This window comes from Rana temporaria, chromosome 1, assembly GCF_905171775.1.
Source record: "Rana temporaria chromosome 1, aRanTem1.1, whole genome shotgun sequence".
NCBI classification, from domain to species: domain Eukaryota; kingdom Metazoa; phylum Chordata; class Amphibia; order Anura; family Ranidae; genus Rana; species Rana temporaria.
The window spans coordinates 244,774,880-244,795,575 of NC_053489.1; the positions used below are offsets into that span (position 1 = coordinate 244,774,880).

Genomic DNA, 20,696 nt, shown 5'->3' on the forward strand with positions numbered 1-20,696 from the left:
CATAAATTGGCCAACGGATGGCCTGATTGGGCAAAAAGGAGGGTATTACCCTATAAAGGCTTTCTGTAGAGGGAAGTGTTGACACCCGATTACTTTCCAATCAAGGTCACATCTAAATAACAGATGCTTATGTTGTCCCCCTGTCCTGTAAATGACAGATTTTTGTTGTTAGAATTTAGGAACACAAGAAAGGAATCTAGGTGTGCAACACCATCCTCCATAACTATCAATAGATCGTCTATGTACCTGAGATATAGTTTAATGAGAGGTCTAAGGGGTTCTCTGATCCAAAGATGCAGGACCCATGTGGGTTGGCAAGGGAAGGTGAAAACTTTGCCCCCATCGCAGCACCACATGTTTTGGAGATAGAACCCCCCATCGACTGTTAAAAAGTTATGAAAGAGAAGAAACTTCAAAATATCCAAAATAAACAAACAATGCTCCACAGATAGTTCAGTCAAAAGTTCTAGATAGAATGAGATCGCCTCTATAGCTAGATGATGAGGTATTAAAGATTGCAAGCTGCATACATCACAGGTTAGCCGGGAGAAATTGTCTGCCCATTTCAAATTATTTACTACCTGCAGCAAATGATTGGTATCTTTTAAATTACCCAGTAGTTTAAGAACTAAAGGTTATAATTATTTATCTAACCACTGTCCAAGCTTCTTATGCTCTCCATGCTTCTAAAAACACATTTGGCTTATTTTAGTATATGATGCTGATATGTGCACTCATGATTTTTCTCTATATACAGAGGATTATTCATGATTTTATATGCAATTTTTGGTCTTATTTTCCTTTCCTTTTTGTGTATCAATTGAAGTTTGTCCTTTTATTATATATATATATACGGCCCTCAAAATTTCCACTCGCCTACTAGCATTTGGCGAGTGGATTTAAGCTGGGGGCGAGTGATGCCAGGGCTGCATTACCAATCTCCCTCCAATCTGTGCCTACACTTAAGAGTCCCGATGAGATTGGCGGCGGAAGAGGAAAGGTGCATGCTCGGGAAAAGTAGTCTGGTGAGCCGCGCACAGGCAGAGCAGTACACAGGTGCTCTCCTTACAATTCCATGTAAGTGTCCAACAGTTTAGCCTGAGCACTGTGAACAGACTGGTCTCAATGTGTGCTGTGCGCTGTCAGTGTGCGCTGTGCTATGGTGTCAATGGCTGTGCAGTTGTGTGGATCTCAGCGCTGGATTGTAATCCCTCCCGCTGTGCTGCAGCTCCTCTCCTCTCTGCCAGCCTGAATTAAAGGGGGAAGTGGGGACATGCAAGCATGGAGCCGCACACACAGACTCCTGATGAGATGAATGGGAGAGAGAGAGAGGATGGATGGATGGGAGTTGCAGAGGAGACAGCAAGAGAATGGGGAAGAGACCCAGTTCTAGTGCCCTGTCCCTCTGGTCTGCCCCCAGTGCCCTGTCCCTCTGGTCTGCCCCCAGTGCCCTGTCCCTCTGATCTGCCCCCAGTGCCCTGTCCCTCTGGTTTGCCCCCAGTGCCCTGTCCCATTTTGTTAAAATGTTGTTGGTAATATTTAATTTTGTAACTTGATTCTGCATAAAACATTGTCATTCCATGAGATAATCTACGAGGGCGTGTTTACGGGTGCAATTAGGCGCAGGGCAGTGTATGAATTAGGTGGGGCAACTGGTGGCGAGTAACTCTTGAGGCCTGGCTAGTAGCTCAGGACTTGAAATTTTGAGCCCTGTATATATATATATATATATATATATATATATATATATATATATGCTACTGTATAGTTCTTTTTTTGTTCAAATGTCTTTATATGGTTATATTTATATATATTTGATGGTTTTACATGTACTGTCATGGTTAATTGTCTGTTGGTATTTATTTGCATATGGGCGTTTTCAGATTGGTAGGGGGTGATCAGCTTCTATTGATGTGCATTTGATACTTCAAGTTAAATCCTTTTCTTTAGATTTTTGTTAAACAAAATTAAACAATGGGGTTTATTTACTAAAGGCAAATCCACTTTGCACCTAAAAGTGCACTTGGAAGTGCAGTCATTGGAGATCTGAGGGGGACAGGCAAGGAAAATAAAAAAAACAGCATTTATAATTGTACATGATTGGATGATAAAATCAGCAGAGCTTCACCTCATTTCAGATCTTCCCCTCAGATCTACAGCGACTGCACTTCCAAGGGCATTTGCAGTGCAGTTGTAGTGTAGAGTGGATCTGGCTTTGGTAAATCAACCCCAAAGTGTGTAATTTTCCTTCCCCCATCTGGTTCTGAATATGCAGCTCTATATGTAATTGGGACAGGTGGCGTGTCTACTGATACCTACCCACACCTGTGGACACAGCTGTGTGCGGGGGGGGGGGGGGCTATTTAGCCACTTCAGCCACTTCCTGACCAGGCCATTTTTTGCGATACAGCACTGCGTTGCTTTAAATGACAATTGCGGGGTCGTGTGATGCTATACCCAAACATAATTTACGTTTTTTTCCCCCACAAATAGAGCTTTCCTTTGATGGTATTTGACCACCTCTGTGGTTTTTATTTTTTGCACAATAAACAAAAAAATAGTGCCAATTTTGAAAAAAATAACTATTTTTTTTACTTTCTGCTATAATATATATCCCCCAAAAATATATAAAAAACGAATTTATTCATCAGTTTAGGCCGATATATATTCTTTTACATATTCTTGGCAAAAAAAATCACAATATGTATATATTGATTGGTTTGGTCAAAAGTTATCGCGTCAGCAAACTGTGGGATAAATTTAGGGACTTTTATTTATTTTTTATTGTTTTTACTGGTAATGGCGGCGATCTGCGATTTTGGTGGAATTGTGACATTGCGGCGGACAAATCTGACCCTAAATAACACTTTTTCGAGACCAGTGACATTATTACATTGATCAGTACTATAAAAATCCACTAATCACAAATGACACGGGCAGGAAAGAGGTTAACACTAGGGGGCGATCAAGTGTTTACCTCGATCCCCTTTCCCCGTTCTGAATCTGTTCTGCCTCTGTACACCGCGATCACGGGTCGCCGGCAGACATCGAGTCCGCTGGGCCAGCGGGAACGCTCTTGCAGCTCCAGCTACTGCAACCGTGGTGTGTATCATTGTTTGCATTGAATACTCAATAAATGGACTTCAATCACATCGGTGTGCAGTCAATTTCTTCCTTCTTTCTTAGGATGCACCTGCATAGTGTGGCTAGAGCTGCCACCTAAGGGGCAGACAGGGGAAGAGCTAATAGTGTCATGCCATGCTGAACTGTATTTACGCCTTGTTCACACCAGACGCTTGCTGAAATTAGCCATTTTAGCGAGTGGACTGGTGTCTGTTGTACAGAGGGGTGGTGCCTTGTGTTGTTACAATGGAAGGCAATGTTTATGTTGTGGTGGGAACAGGGCATATCTAAAATAATTGTTTTCTAGTTGCTCCAAGTGTGAGGCTGCATTCATCTGGGTAGATAAACCCAGGTTACCTCTCTCAAGGTGTGAGAGAAATAGGGTGGGGAGTGAGCAAAAGAGGGCGAGTGAGGAGAGAGAGTGTATGGGTGTGGGGGAGGGGGAATAAAGTGTGTGTGTGTGGGGGGGATATCTAGAGGGGGGAGAGAAAGAGCGAGAGGGGTATAGAGGGAGAGAGAGGAGGGGAAGAGAGAGAGGGGGGTTACAAGAGGGGAAGAGTGGAGGGGATAGCAAGAGGGGGAGAGAGAGGGGGGTTTACAAGAGGGAAAGAGAGGAGGGAATAGCAATAGGGAGAAAGAGAGAAAGAGGGGGGGGGTTTACAAGAGGGAAAGAGAAGAGGGGATAGCAAGAGGGGGGGGAGAGAAAAAGGGGAGAGAGAGAGGAGATAGCAAGTGGGGGGGAGAGAGAGGAGATAGCAAGAGGGGAAGAGAGGGGGGATGGTAAGAGGGGGAGAGAGTGAAAGAGGAGATAGAAAGAGGGGAGAGAGAGAGGAGATAGCAATAGGGGGGGAGAGAGAAAGGGGAAGAGATAGAGAGAGGAGATAGCAAGAGGGGAGAGAGAGGAAGAGGGGAGAGAGTGAGGAGATAGCAAGAGGGGAGAGAGAGAGAGAGGGGTGATTACAAGAGGGGAAGGGGGGTTAGTAAGAGGGGGAGAGAGAGAAAGAGGAGATATACAGTGGGAGAGAGGAGATAGCAAGAGGAGATATACAGTGGGAGAGAGGAGATAGCAAGGGGGGGGGGAGAGAGAGAAAGAGGGGAGAGAGAGAGGAGATAGCAAGAGGGGGAGAAAGAGAGAAAGAGGGGGAGAGGGAGAGAAGAGATAGCAAGAGGGGAGAGAGAGAAAGAGAGGGGCGAGAGAGAGGAGATAGCAAGAGGGGCGAGAGAGAGAGTTGATAGCAAGAGGGGGAGAGTGGGGGATTACAAGAGGGGAAGGGGGTTAGTAAGAGGGGGAGAGAGAAAAAGAGGAGATAGAAAGTCGGGAGAGAGGAGATAGCAAGGGGGAGAGAGAGAGAAAGAGGAGATAAAAGGAGGGGAGAGAGAGAGGGGAGATAGCAAGAGGGGGAGAGAGAGAGAAAGAGGGGGGAGAGGGAGAGAAGAGATAGCAAGAGGGGAGAGAGAAAGGAAATAGCAAGAGGGGCGAGAGAGAGAGAGAGGAGATAGCAAGAGGGGTAGAGTGGGGGATTACAAGAGGGGAAGAGAGGGGGGATAGTAAGAGGGGGGGAGAGAGAAAGAGGAAATAGAAAGATAGGAGAGAGAGAGGGGAGATAGAAAGAGGGGGAGAGAGAGAAAGAGGGGGAGAGGGAGAGAAGAGATAGCAAGAGGGGAGAGAGAGAAAGAGGGGGAGAGAGAAAAGATAACAAGAAGGGCGAGAGAGAGGAGATAGCAAGAGGGGGAGGGGGAGAGGAGAAGGGAGGGGGATAGTAAGAGGGGGGAGAGAGAAAGAGGAGATATAAAGGGGGGGATACATAGCAAGAGGGAGAGGGAGAGAAAGAGGAGATAGAAAAAAGGAAGAGAGAGAGGAGATAGCAAGAGGGGAGAGAGAAAGGAGATAGCAAGAAAGGGAGAGAGGGGGATAGCAAGAGGGGGAGAGAGAGAACAAGGAGATAGAAATAGGGGAGAGAGAGCGGAGATAGCAAGAGGGGAGAGAAAGAGGAGATAGCAAGAGGGGGAGAGAAGGGGTGATTACAAGAGGGGAAGAGAGGGGGGATAGCAAGAGGGGAAGAGAAAGAGGAGATAGCAAGGGGGGAGAGGAGATAGCAAGAGGGGAGATAGAGAGGAGATAGCAAGAGGGGTGAGAGAGAGGAGATAGCAAGAGGGGAGAGAGAGAGAGAGGGGATAGCAAGAGGGGAAGAGAGGGGGGATTACAAGTGGGGAAGAGAGGGGGATAGCAAGATGAGGAGAGGGAGAGCAAGGGGGAGAGGGGTTTGTAAGAGGGGGGGGAAAGGAAGAGGGGATATAGCAAGGGGGGGTGATAGAAAGGGGGAGAGAGAGAGTGCAAAAGGGAAAGAGAGGGGATGTTAGTAAGGAGAGAGAGGGCACAAGACAAGAGGTGGAGGGAGTGAGAGGGGGAGAGAAAAGATGGGAGAGAGCGAGAGGGGGAGAGAGAAGATGGGAGAGAGCGAGAGGGAAGTGAGAGAAGATGGGAGGCAGCGAGAAGGGAGGGGCTGAATACTGTAATCCAGTATGCTTTGCAGCCATGACAAAAATGAATATGCATGTTGCCTTTGGCAGGCGGTACCACCACCACCAAATGTCAACATTTTAAGAGTTAAAGCAGGTTGTGAGCAGGCAACATATCGCCTCCCCAGCACCTGTCTTCTAAAAAGCGATCTGTCTTGAATCGTATTTAAGAGGTGCAGCAGTAAAGTCTGCCACCTGAATGCCTGTTTTTTTTTTTTCTTGCTGCAACCATGAGCGTGGCCCTATTAACAAGCTGTGACACCCGTCAACTCAACAAGCTGCATTCAGGGCCGTTTAAAGGAACATGGGATTCCCAAGCAAAATGGACATGGAGTCCCCCCAACACTCAGTGTGCACTTCCTGTCAGTCCGGCTGGGAACAGGAAACTGAATCTCCTGTACCGCGCGGTACCCGGCCGGACTGACAGGAGGAAGGAAGAGGAGCTCGGCCATGCAACAGGGAAGGGGAAGAAGTGATGAGAGAGGCAGCAGTGCTGCAGCCGCCCGAGGCTCTCTATAGAGCGCTCAGGCGGCTGCAGCATTTATAGGAAGTGCAGCAAGGGCCCTGCTTGGGGCCCCAGGCCAGCTCGGGGTCCCAAGCAATTGCTTGGTTTGCTTGCCTTGTCGCGACTGGGCCTGGCTGCATTAAATTTGCTGCACCTGTGATGCAGAGCATTCTGGCTGTAGCTTGTGTACAGCCACCTCCAGCTGCATGGTAGGTTGTAGGTGGGTGGTGTTAAAATAGCACCTGTTTTACTGCCCCCTGGCCACCTGTGTCACAGGGGCCGCCCTCACAGTGAGGGACACCTCATGCCACCCATTGGAGTTAGGAAGGAGGCAGGAAACGTGGGACAAACTGTGTCTGTTATATAGTCCATACATGACACAGCATGCCAACCTGGATGATCCTACTGCACGATAATTCAGAATGGGTGGCAAGCCTGGGAGTCAACACTACAGTGTTGCCACCCTAGAGAAGTAGGGATGTGGACTGGCAGGATTACCAAGTATTGTATACATGAATAAAGTGTGACTATTCCGTTGTAATGGTTAGCAACTTTTACATTGTGATTGCTACTGTTTGCCTGTAGTTTTAGATATTTTGGTACATGAGTAATCTGGATGTGTCACTTCTTTTATCCCTGAAGTGAAGTCAAACACTTCCTCATAGGGTCCTGTTACTGCGACGTTCGATCACTGGTGTCAGCTATCAGGTCTGTGATTGGTGGTTAGGAAAGCAGGAAGTAGGAAGAGTAACTATAGGCGATCCAGTCAGCTGGTAATCTGAGCACGAGAAGCCGAATCATTGCTCTCCATTGTGGAACAAGCCTCTTATAAGGAAAGCTCGTATAAAGCAGGTAATATCTCATAGCAGCTGAAGTCAGGTTGGTAGAGACAGAGGGGCCAGATCAGCCTTGTGCGGAGCAGGCAGTAAGCAGACAGCCCGGGCATTTTATCCCCTCGAAGCGCTGTTATTGATGGCAGTGAATGTGACCCCTGCCGCCATCTACTGGCAGAACTGTGTAATAGTGGCGCGCCTTGATCTGTCCAGTTGTCACTGGGCTGGGCTCTGAAGTGTCACCATTAGTATGCTCGGTACACTTTCCATATCTAGAAACTTTCACACTGAAAACTGATCATGTCAACTATATTTAGTAAGTTTAGATTCTCAGTTATTACAGTGCTTATAAAGGCAAAAGTTTTTTTATTTTTTTTTAATTTTAATGCATTCTCTGCATTAAGGTAAAAAAAACAAAAAAAAAAACACTTTTGTTGCTCCCCCAATAAACACGTATCGGAGCCAGCGCTGTGCACATCTTTATCAGATCTTCTCCTGTTTCTCACTCCACAGAGGCAGCACTGGGAGCCATTGGCTTTTGTCGCTGTCAATCAGATCCAGTAAGGAGGGAATGGAGCCAAGCTGTGCTATGTGTGTCTATGGATGCACACAGCCCGGCTCAGGATCGTGCCTGCGTGTCTTTCCCCATAGCAAGTGGTTTACTATGAGGGCAAGAAGGAGAAGAAGAGGACTAGTGGGGGACCCCAGAAGAGAAGGTTCTGGCCCACTCTATGTAAAACCATTTTATGACATGTTTGTTATAAAAAAAAAATAAGCTTTACAATCACTTTAAAGTATTTTTTATTAATATGTATTGCATACCTGAGTGATCGCTGTCTTTCAGATCACATACTGATCGCTGCCCTGCTATTGATTTTAACTTAAGAAACAAGTGTCAGAAATTGGACTTTAAGTTTGCTCTAAGAAGCAAGTTAGTTACAATGTTTCATGTTGTTACAAACTTGGCAGACTGCCCGTTTTTTTTTTTTTTTTACACACACCCCTTTGATCTAAGAAGGAAGCATTATCTTTTGACAGCTGAGTGAGCAGATAAAGTCTCTCCACTTGTTATATGAAAGAATCAGCATTGGGGGTTGTATCGAGATCAACATATCTTTTAACGATTAATTGTGCAGCTCTAGGTGTATGTCTTTTTGGTAAAAGGCCAGGGGCCTGCTTTAGCTCTTCCCTGTCCTTTTGAGTTACTTTTGGTAGTCGGCATCCTGGACTCGGCCCTGCCCCCCGGCCCTCGTGCCATTGGTAGGGATGAGCTCCGGCGCGTTCGTGCAGTTCGTGCAAGTCTGCATGGCGCTGCGTTAACCACAAGGAGGGAGACATTTCCCGATCTCTGCAGCTGAGCATCGGGAATATGTCTCCCTGCCTGTGATTATCGCAGCGCCATGCAGACTTCCTGGCGGGCTCTGCACGTGCACGGTGCGAACACGCCGGAGCTCATCACTAGTCATTGGAGTTGATTGACAGCAGCGCGAGCCGATGGCTGCGCTGCTATCAATCTATCCAATGAAGAGCCAAGAAGACCGGGCCGAGAAGCAAGCGAGTTCTCGACACGCGACTTTCGATGGCTCAGGTAAGTAAACAGGGGGGCTGGGGAGGCGGTAAGTAGCAGATGTTTAGGTGAAAAAACATGAAGGTTTACAACCCCTTTAAAGGATGAGGTGCTAGTGATGTTCAGTGAACATCAAATTGTGACGCTCAAAATCGGATTCCTAGTTCTTCACCGCAAGTGCTTAAAGGGGTTGTACATTTTTTTTTTTTCCTAAATAGCTTCCTTTACCTTAGTGCAGTCCTCCTTCACTTACCTCATCCTTCCATTTTGCTTTTAAATGTCCTTATTTCTTCTGAGAAATCCACACTTCCTGTTCTTCTGTCTGTAACTCCACACAGTAATGTGAGGCTTTCTCCCTGGTGTGGAGTGTCGTACTCGCCCCCTCCCTTGGACTACAGGAGAGTCAGGATGCCCACTAACACACAGCTCCTTTCTCTATCTGCAACGTAGAGAGCGTCCTGACTCTCCTGTATTCCAGGGGAGGGGGCGAGCGTGACACTCCACACCAGGGAGAAAGCCTCACATTACTGTGTGGAGTTACAGACAGAAGAACTGGAAGTGAGGATTTCTCAGAAGAAATAAGGACATTTAAAATCAAAATGGAAGGATGAGGTAAGTGAAGGAGGACTGCACTAAGGTAAAGGAAGCTATTTAGGATTTTTTTTTTACCTTTACAACCCCTTTAAAAGATGGGTGACCATTAACCAGAGAATTATGACCCCTTTTTACAAGAAGTTCAAACAGCACTTCTGGAATACAAATTGATTCCACTGACAGGTGACACTGGTTCCACTCCACTGGCCCCTTGCATGTGCAAGTCGCCTAGTCCTAAAGGGATAGCGTGAAGTCTGCATCTTCAGGAGACACGCTGACTTCACGCTATCCCTTTAGGACTACCCGACTTGCACATGCTGATTACACCTTTTGCCCGGATCGACACTGTAACATTTGAGTGTAATCGGCATTTCTTGTTGTCATTTGCTTTTATCTATTAAAAGTACTACACTATGAGACCACCCACTGTCTCTTGCGGAGTAATTTTTCCCATCCTAGTTTCATCTCGACGGGCCAGTGGAGTGGAACTGTGCTGTCAGTAGAATCAATTGGTATTCCAGAATGCTGTTTGACCTTCCTGTAAAAAGTGGCCACCCATCTCTTGAGCACTTGTGGTGAAGAACTAGGAATCCGATTTTGAGCGTCACAATTTGGTGTTGGGCTTTATCATATATGGAGTTTTAGCTTGCTATTTATTTGTATTTGCATTTTTGAATCACTGAACATCACTAGCGCCTCATCCTTTTTAATATAATTTTCCCGCATAAAGATGGCCTAGGCTATAAGAAGATTGCCAAGATCCAGAAACAAAGCTGCAGTACTGTGGCCAAGACCATACAGCGGTTTAACAGGACAGGTTCCACTCAGAACAGGCCTCGCCATGGTTGACCAAAGAAGTTGAGTGCACGTACTCAGTGTCATATTCAGAGGTTGTCTTTGGGAAGTGGACGTTTGAGTGCTGACAGCATTGCTGCAGAGGTTGAAGGGTTGGGGGGTCAGCCTGTCAGTGCTCAGACCATATGACACACACTGCATCAAATTGGTCTGCATGGCTGTTGTCCCAGAAGGGAGCCTCTTCCAAAGATGATGCAAAAGAAAGCCTTAAAACTGTTTGCTGAAGACAAGCAAACTAAGGACATGGATTACTGGAACCATGTCCTGTGGTCTGATGAGACCAAGATATATACAGTTCATTGAGGGAGCCATGAATGCCAACATGTACTATGAGATATTGAGCATGATCCCCTTCCTTCAGAGACTGGGCCACAGGGCAGTATTCCAACATGACAACCACTGCCTTGCTAAAGAAGCTGAGGGTAAAGGTGGTGGACTGGCCAAGCATGTCTCCAAACCTAAACCCTATTGAGCATCTGTGGGGCATCCTCAAAGGGAAAGTGGAGGAGCGCAAGGTCTCTAACATCCACGAGCTCCGTGATGTCGTCATGGAGAAGTGAAAGAGGATTCCAGTGGCAACCTGTGAATCTCTGGTGACCTCCATGCCCAAGAGGGTTAAGGCAGTGCTGGAAAATAATGGTGGCCACACAAAATATTGACACTTTGACTAGGGCTGGGGGAAAAAATCGATTTGAATCGAGTTGCAAGGTCAAATAGATAAAGATTTTCAGCAAATCTATATTTATTTTTGACACCGCGCCGGTCCTGAGGAGCTGCCGTCAGGAGTTTTTAGGCGAGGCTGCACCTCAGGACCGCAGTGTCAATCAAAAAAAAAAAAAACTCGATTTGAATCGTGAATCATGTTTTTTTTTTTTAAATCGCAGATTTTTTTGGAGGAGAAAATCGCCCAGCTCTAACTTTGAGCCCAATTTGGACATTTTCACTTGGGGTGTACTCACTTTTGTTGCCAGCGTTTAGACATTAATGGCTGTGTGTTGAGTTATTTTAAAGGGACAGCAAATTTACACTGTTATACACGCTGTACACTCACTACTTTACATTGTAGCAAAGTGTCATTTCTTCAGTGTTGCATAAAGAGATATAATAAAATATTTACAAAAATGATGTACTTACTTTTGTGAGATACTGTGTGTGTACATACAATTGGTGTCATATCTGCGCCTTCTCGTTTTCTTTGTAGTCCCTCGTCTACCCTTTTGCTTTTGGATTTACCTGCAAACATTCGATAATGGGCAGACAATGAAGACTGTAGATGTAAATTTTGTTTTCTGCTGTAGGCACTGACCCGTCGGTGCTCGAGAAACTGAGAACTACACTAAGATTTATGACATAATTGTCTGTTACTTTAATTTAACATTGTACTAAACCTATTCCACATACACTATACAGCTAAAAGTTTAAAGCCACTTGACTATCACACCCATGTAAGATTTTTTTTTTTTTTTTTACATCCCATTTCAAAAGTATGGGCAGTAGAGCTGCACGATTAATCGTTATCAAAATTGTCATCTTTTTCCCTTCTCGAGTTTCAAAACAGCATGTCATGATTCTTTCTAGCAAGTTCAGAGAGTTCTCGCAGCTGGAAAAAGTTTAATCACACCAGTGTATAAGTAGAAACCAAGTATCTTTTCGTTCTTTCATCAAACGAAAGAACTCCGGCATGTATTTAACCATTTAAAGACCAAACCTTTTCTGACATTTGTTGCTTACAAGTAAAAATCATTATTTTCTGCTAGAAAATTACTTGGAACACCCAAACATGATATCATTTTTTATAATTTTTTTTGTGGTTGTTGCAATATCTACACCACACTGTATTTGCTCAGCGGTCTTTCAAATGCATATTTTTTTTTAAATACACTTTTTAATGAATTAAAAAAAATTTAACAGTAAATTTAGCCCATTTTTTTTGTATAATGTGAAAGAAGATGTTACACTGTGAGAATCGTGATCTTTATTCTAAGAAAAAAAAAAAGATCTTTATTTTAGCCAAAATCGGGCAGTAATGTGGACTAGAGGCTTTCCACAGGATTGTGGAGTCTGAAGTTTGTGGGAATTTGTTTTCGCTCAGCCAAAAAGTATTTTAAAGAGGAGGTCCAGGGAAAAAAATAAAATAAAAGCCAGCAGCTACACATACTGCAGCTGCTGGCTTTTAATAAATGGACACTTGCCTGTCCTGCTGTCCCTCGATGTCAGCAGTAGGGTTCCCAGCATGAAGCCGAAAGGCTACACTGCCGCCGCCATGGCGGGTAAGGGAACCCGGCAGTGTAGCCTTTCGGCTTCACTCCGAGAAACCCTACTGCGCATGTGCGAGGCCCTGCTCCTCTCTCCTATTAGCCCAGCGGCCAGGGGAGGAAGAGGAGGAAGCCCTGCGGCAACGCCACGGCCGGACTCTGTAAGTGGGAAAGGATACCTGTCAAAGACAGGTATCCTGTCCCCCCACAAAAGGTGCCAATTGTGGCACCGGAGGGGGGGAGGAATCCGATGAGCGGAAGTTCCACTTTGGGGTGGAGCTCCGCTTTAAAGTGATATTAAAGGTAAATTAAAAACAAAATACCAAACATGTCATACTTGCCTGCTCTGTGCAGTGGTTTTGCACAGGGCAGCTCCGATCCTCCTCTCGGGTCCCTTGCTGATGCTTCTGGCCTCTCCATTCTGCCAAGTACCCCCATAGCAAGCAGCTCCCACTAACGTTTCAGCCAATGAGGAGAAAGAGAGCCGCTGCTCTGTGCACATAGCTGGATCCAGATGTGGCTCAGGTAAGTATTGGGGGGGCTAGGGGGTGTTGCACACAGAAGGTTTCTTACCTTCATACATTGAATGCATGAAGGTAAAAAACCTTGAGCATTCACCACTTTAAGAGACCAAGTACTGATGTAGAATTGGAAGACTTGACTTGCAATTGCCATTCATTCCAAAGATGTTTAATATGGTTGACATCAGAACCCGCTGCTGGCCACTCAAGTTGCTTCACACCAAACTCCTTACACCATGTCCTTTGGAGCTGTGGTTGTGCATACGGTTACATGTATCATTGTCATTATTCATATCCGCCTAAAAATCACAGGTAAACGGATAAGATTTAAATGCATGACTTCTGGAGGCAAAACTGCAACCTCATGGACATGAAAACATGATCTATAGTTTGCTTAAAAGCGTAAATAACAATTAATTGTACCCATGTTTTACACATGTAGGTAATAGTGATGGGCTCGGGCATGTTCGGAACAAACCCGCCAGCAAGCCATAACTGCACCCACTGCCAATCGTAGGCAGTAAGGCATTTCCTGACTGGCAGCTGTACATACACACGCTGCCTATGATTGGCAGTGTGCAGTGCCTGCCTCCTGTCGGGTTTGATCCAAACAGTAATAATGAGTCCTGGACAGAGCCTTTTTATCAAATGACAAACACTAATAAGGCCCCATTCACACATGAGCATAGTGAGAGTCAGAGTTTTTATCTTTGAGAGGTGGTGAGGCCAGTGTAAAACATTTGAAAAATAAATACAAGTGTGGTTGAGCTCTGCATTACTGCAAATGTGCTATATGAGACTTTTACCTTATCAAGTACTTATTTTTTGTTGTAGGTTCAGCACTGCCATCATGCCTTTACCTGGTCCTGGCCTTCAATCGGAGAACACTGGATTACGTGGAGGAAAGCAGCCTCGCTGCAAACTGGCTTTGACTTTGCCTGGTGTTGATCGCATAGGCACTGCTAGTCAGCCTTGCACAGAATTTTGTGGCCCTAAAAATAAGTTGCTAAAGTTTTCCATGGAAAACAAATCCACTATGACTACTAACTCAATTCTGACCACTGATTCAAATCTGTCCTCAAAACTTTTATCAACCAGCAATCCTCTTCTTTCCCTGTCTTCTCAATCCCATTTAACTAATAAATTGTCAACATCCATTTCACCTTCAGTCTTATTAAACTCATCTCTGATGTCTACAAATTTTCTGATATCCAACAAACCTTCAGATTTAGATACAGCCTTTTCTGCACTTACCTCTAATGTTTCCCTTTCCCCTAATTGTGCAATAACGTCTTCCTCTTTTCTGTCTTCTGGTGGAACACCTTTGTCTACTGAAAATCAAACCTTTAATCGTTTATTGTCCCAAAAAAACACAACTTTGCGATCCTCAGTGTTTGCTGATTCAGCAGGCGATCATAGCTTCTGTGTTAATAACCAGTTTGATATTTCTAATCCTTCAAATTCAGCGAAACAGGCAGTGACCTCAGTATCTGCTGTTTCCTCTGGTGTAGGCCTTAGCCTTAAATCTTCTTTTGCTCCTAAAACTGAACCCCTAAACTCAGCTTCAAATGTACAGTCTACTCTAGAGTTTGGACAAGACAAAATTGAAGTTTTTGAGTCACAGGAAGATGACTTGCCAGAAGATAATATATTGGTAAATTCATCTGAGGGAGAGTCGGAGTCTTCAGATACAGAGGTACAAGCTGCAGGCATAGTGCACACAATTTAGTCTCTTTTAATGTATACTATGTCTATACATTTTTGCTTTTATCCAACAGTTTGTCATGGAAAACGGTTTATTGAAACCTACTTCATCTGCACAGGATAGTGAACCATCTGCACAGGAAAAATCTGTGGAGGAGGCATCTGAAGCTCTCAAGAGCCAAAAATCAGAGACTCTTCTCAAAAAAAAGAAGGTCAGTGGTCAGTTAATCATGTATGGCATCTTCCATTTAAATGTACAAGTATTTAAGAAAGACAGACAGATGTGCTCACCCAATAAATCAACCATATGAATAAATAAAAATTAAGAAATGGCATCAATGTGATATAAACATGACTCAAAAAGGTGCAAAAATATATAAAGTGCAAATATAGTTCTAAAAGCCAAATTTTGCAATTTAAGTACATAATCAGTAGGGGCATCGACTTACATTTAAAATAGCTATTCAAAATACAGTTGTGCTCATAAGTTTACGTACTCTGGCAGAATATGATTTCTTGGCCGATTTTCAGAGAATATGAATGATAACACAAAAACTTTTCTTTCACTAATGGTTGGTGTTTTTCTGAAGCCATTTATTATCAATCAACTGTATTTACTCTTTTTTTATATGTATAATGACAACAGAAACTTCCCAAATGACTCTGATCAAAACTTTACATACCCTGGTGATTTTGGCCCGATAACATGCACACAAGTTGATACAAAGGGGTTTGAGGCTGGGTTCACACTATACTACACGACTTTCATCCTACTTTGCGCTAATACTTTGGTCCTACATTGGTCCTACATTGATCCTACATTGGTCCTACATCCATCCTACTTTCATGAACAGGATACTACTTTGATCCGACTTTGTGATAGTCTGACTTGTTCTTTGACCACTCAAAACAATCCCAGAGTGAGATAAATTCCTTTTACTGCTGCTGTAATCACATGTCAGATGTCAAAAGTCGGATCGTTAGGACAAGGCTCCTACTTTGGTCCGACTTCAATGATATTCAATGGGCTGAAGTAGGATCAATGTAGGACCAAAGTAGTACAGGGAGCATTTTTAAAGTAGGACCGACTTGTGTAGGACCAGTTAAGACAGCTCTCATAGGGAAACATTGATTTTCACACGTCATGCTACATTAGCTCCCAATGTAGGGGCGTTTGTCGGACAAGTGTGAACCCAGCCTGAATGGCTATTAAAGGTAACCATCCTCACCTGTGATCTCTTTGCTTGTAATTGGTGTGTGTGTATATAAAAGGTCAATGAGTTTCTGGACTCCTGACAGACCCTTGCATCTTTCATCTAGTGCTGCACTGACATTTCTGTATTCTCAGTCATGGGGAAAGCAAAAAAATTGTCAAAGGATCTGTGGGAAAAGGTAGTTGAACTGTATAAAACAGGAAAGGGATATTAAAAGATATCAAAGGAATTGAGAATGTCAATCAGCAGTGTTAAAACTCTAATTAAGAAGTGGAAAATGAGGGGTTCTGTTGAAACCAAACCACGGTCAGGTAGACCAACTAAAATTTCAGCCACAACTGCCAGGAAAATAGTTTGGGATGCAAAGAAAAACCCACAATTAACTTCAGGTGAAATACAGGACTCTTTGAAAACATGTGGTGTGGCTGTTTCAAGATGCACTTGAAGAAAGATGGGCTGCATGGTCGAGTCGCCAGAAGAAAATCATTACTATGTAAATGCCACAAAGTATCCCGCTTACAATACGCCAAACAGCACAGCGACAAGCCTCAAACCTTCTGGCACAAAGTAATTTGGAGTGATGAGACCAAAATGTAGCTTTTTGGTCACAACCATAAATGCTTCATTTGGAGAAGAGTCAACTAGGCCTATAATGAAAGGTGCACCATTCCTACTGTGAAACATGGAGGTGGATCTCTGATGTTTTGGGGATGTGTGAGCTACAAAGGCATAGGAAATTTGGTCAAAATTGATGGCAAGATGAATGCAGTATGTTATCAAAAATACTGGAGGAACATTTGCATTCATCAGCCAGGAGGCTGCGCATGGGACATACTTGGACATTCCAACATGACAATGTTCCAAAACACAAGGCCAAGCCGGCCTGTCATTGGCTACAGCAGAATAAAGTGAAGGTTCTGGAGTGGCCATCTCGGTTTCCTGACCTCGATATCAGTTCATGCAAGACAGCCCAAGAATTAACAGCAATTTTGCCAAGAGGAATGGGCAGCTTTACCATCTGAAAAGATAAAGATCCTCATCCACAAATACCACAAGACTTCAAGCTGTCATTGATGTTAAAGGGGGAAATACATGGTATTAAAATGTTGGGTATGTAAACTTTTAAACAGGGTCATTTGGGTAGTTTCTGTTCTTATGATTTCAAAATGAGTAAATACAGTTTATTGATAATAAATGGCTTCAGCCAAATTCTAACCATGAGTAAAAGAAACGTTTTTGTGTTATCATTCATATTTTCTGAAAAATGCCCAAGAAATCATAAATTCTGCCAGGTTATGTAAATTTATGAGCACAACTGTATCACATACCCAGGGAAAAAAATAGGAAGAGAGCCCTCATCACTATTTTTTTTTTTTTTAATTGCCCACCACTTATTTCTAAAATTATATCAGAGTTGGAAGCATGGGTGAGTCTTCCAATCGATTTTATTGAATTGATTAAAACAATGGTCATACTCACAAAAGGAGTTGTAAACAGCGCTTAACAGACAATAGAACTGGTACACAGCATCGCCAAACGAACACAGTGACAGCTCGGGTCAGATGGCATCAGACCGGCGATATGGCTTACGCGTTTCAGAGGCGAACCTCCTTCATCAGAGCCTTGGTGGTCCGTAGTTGCTCCCTCATGTAGAAGCTCTCAAATATTTATACACACAAGTGAGCATGTGTGGAGACGCCAGACCATAGGCCAGCCCCCAACTGGCCAAAAAAAACGCCCACTTTCCCCTCAGCCACTCCTATCCAATAGGGTGTGGCTAGGGGATCTCACACCTCTCCATTTCACAATACAAGCTATACCTCAGAGAGAGTGAAGGATGATTAGGTCTTTTCTAAGATTAGGATTTATAATCTGGCATGTTTTTTGAGAAATGTTATAGATTGGAAGCCTAGTGCAGCTGGATAAAAACCATAACTGGAGGATACGGATCAAAACAGTACTAAACCAAACAATCCAGCGCTCAATGGGTTGGAGAAGCAGGCAGTCCCATAACAGGTAAAAGATCATAAAATAAATTTAGCAGTATCCGAGGGACGGGTCGGCCTCAGGTGCTGACATCGCGGGCGCCCTGGACAGGTAAGTGTCCTTATTTTAAAAGTCAGCAGCTGCAGTATTTGTAGCTGCTGACTTTAAAAATATATATATATATATATATTTGGCGGACCTCTGCTTTAAGTCCTGTCCGTGATACTTTTTTTTTATTTGCACTAACACAATTTTTTAGGACAAGCTTTCGGGGTATGTCCCCTTTTTCAAGATCCCAGCAGTACTGATTCACAAAAGTTTTAGCTGAATGTGAAAGGGAAAGGGGGGGGGGGGGGGGAAAAAAAAACACGCGCGCACACACACACACACACACACACACAAACAAATGTACATGGCAAGGGTAATAAAGCTAGCATAGCTTGTGAGATAAAACAGAGGGAGAGCTATAGACAGGGGGGATGATAGTCACAGAGTGGGCCATAAAACAATATTATATTTTTTGTGTCAAATAGAAGTATCATTCTTGGTTCAAAAGTTTTCCTTTCCTGGATAGTTCTGAAATTCCCTTTCAGAACTAAAACATTAATGCCACGTACAGACGGTCGTTTTTTGTGATGAAAAAAAAACTACGTTTTAAATCATGAAATAAAACGACGTTTTTGAAACATCATTTTCAAAGACGAAGTTGCCTACACACCATCCTTTTTTCACAATGCTCTAGCAAGGCGAGGTTACGTTTCACCACTTTTTTCCATTGAAGCTTGCTTCATAACTAGCTTCTGGGCATGCGCGGGTGTAAAAACGTCGTTTTAAACGTCGTATTTTGCTACACACGGTCAATTTATGTGAAGTAAAAAACAACGTTTTGAAAAACGACACAAAAAATTCAAGCATGTTCGAATTTTTTTTGTCGTTTTTTTGAAGACATAAAACAACGTTTTGCCCACACACTATCATTTTAAATGACGTTTTTTAAAACGTCGTTTTTTTTCATCACAAAAAACGACCGTCTGTATGTGGCATTAGGTGTTCTACATTGTAGTATGATTGTGAGAAATGATGTCCCTACTAGCTTCCTTGATTGTGTGTCTGTGCAAATTCATCCTCTGGGACCTTGAAGAAGGGGACGTACCCAAAAAAAGCTTGTCCTGAAACATTGTATGTTAGTGCAAATAAAAAAAGTATCATGGAAAGTACTCAATTCTCTGTCGCAAGTGCAATAATACAACTACAATCTCCTCAAGCCTAGTTAGCTACAAAGTAATCTACTTTTACGGGACACCCTTGTCGCCTGGCGTACAATAAGAGATCTCTAAAATTGCCATTAATGATCTGTAAATATTTTTCCTTTGCATGGAAACTCGAAAATGGTTGGGGCAACCAATGCCAAAGTTTCCAACATATGGATAGCAAAAGGAATACAAACAGTGATGTCCATTTACCATCAAGACCATCAAAATTAAATAACATATTTTAGAGGGTTATCTACAGAATTTTAACTATCAGAAGACCATGCATACTATTACAACCAAATGACTAAAAATATCTATATAAGTCTTGTTATAGTTCAAAACAAAAGATCTTTCTCAGCAATCTCCTAATAGACCATGCAGTACAACGGCAAAGATACTCAATATCTGACATGTATTCTCCATCAAACTATTAATTAACTGCATCATAGAGACACTTGCTATTAAAAGGATGGACCAAGGAATTTCCAAACGAGGCACTAGATCAGTGGTTCTCAGCCTGAGGGTCGGGACCCCCTCGGGGGTCGAATGATGATTTGCCAGGGGTCACCGAATCCTGGGTTGTTCCTGAAGCCTGCACCGCTCTCTCAGCCTTTTTGTGGCCGCCCAGCAGGGCTGTCCCTGGAACCCGCGGCCGCCCACTCAGCCTCTTCACAGCCGCCCATCCTGTTCACGGCATGGCTGAGGGACAGAGACTAGAGGTCAGCTCACTGGTGAGGAATGTGAAGTGGGAGGGGCTGGAGGAGACCCCATCTCCTAATTTCAGCATAGGTGTCACTGCTATGAGACACCACAAAGTCAGAGGCACAGTGAAGCCAGAGACGCAGTGTGTAACACTACCTGTGATTATAGTTGCAATTAAAAGTCCCCACTACAGTTCCAAGATCAACAGATGACCTTGATCAAGAGCACCTAAGTTGGCTGATCAGAACTCCCCCCAGCATTGCCACTCATCCCAACTCCCCGCCAGTATTGCAACGCATCCCACCCCCCCACCAAGAAGTAGGAGCGGGAATAAAAATAGAGAATACATGGAAGGGAGAGGAAAAGAGGGGGATGAACAAAGAAAAAGGAAGAGAAAGAACAAGAAAGACGGCTAGAGAGGGGGGTGGGGGGAAAAAATTTAATAAATTAGGATAGAGAGAGATAAAAGGGAAAGAAAGGAGAACAAAGAGAGAGTGGTACATCCTTAAATGTACCATAAGGGGTTTTAATACTGTACAAGTGGAGGGGACTCGGAGCGCTGAATGTCCGTGGGTTAAGAGTGCAAATGACTTGTTTCTTTCTCGTACATCACGGGACACAGAGCGGCATATTCATTACTATGTGGGTTATATGGAGTACCTTCAGGTGATGGACACTGGCAATCTCAAACAGGAAGTGCCCCTCCCTATATAACCCCCTCCCATAGGAGGAGTACCTCAGTTTTTTCGCCAGTGTCTTAGGTGTTGGTCATGGAATAGCTTTGCCTCCACATCCTTGGGATCAAGGCAGGCTAACCGGATCTGTCCAAGGTGCCTCAGAGCCAAAGTGGACAGTACCCAGGCCCCTAACTAGGGGGTTTTGCCCATAATGCTTCTCTTTCAGAGAGCTGGATCCTGGGCCCAGGACTTAGAACCTTTTGGGGTGCCTAAAGTCCCTGTTTGCCAGGATGCTATATGGGTCCAGGACAGTGGGTTCCTTCAAAGGACCCCAGGGCCTGAAGGTCTAGACGCCACCCACGGAGATGGGGGAAGATTGGACCACTT

The 20,696-nt window shown here is 44.0% G+C and overlaps 1 protein-coding gene across 2 annotated transcripts in view; it reads left to right on the forward strand.

The window, feature by feature from the left end:
* The first annotated feature begins 6,872 nt into the window (after positions 1–6,872).
* LOC120939985 (telomerase protein component 1-like) overlaps positions 6,873–20,696 on the forward strand; it is a 119,646-nt gene continuing 105,822 nt past the window's right edge. The window contains exons 1-3 of one of the 2 annotated variants that reach the window (XM_040352481.1): positions 6,873–7,000; positions 13,608–14,469; positions 14,552–14,689. In XM_040352481.1, the coding sequence (XP_040208415.1) occupies positions 13,624–14,469; positions 14,552–14,689 (984 nt within the window). In that variant the 5' untranslated portion in view covers positions 6,873–7,000; positions 13,608–13,623. The remainder of the gene's footprint in view (positions 7,001–13,607; positions 14,470–14,551; positions 14,690–20,696) is intronic. The other variant, XM_040352490.1, reaches the window with a different exon arrangement.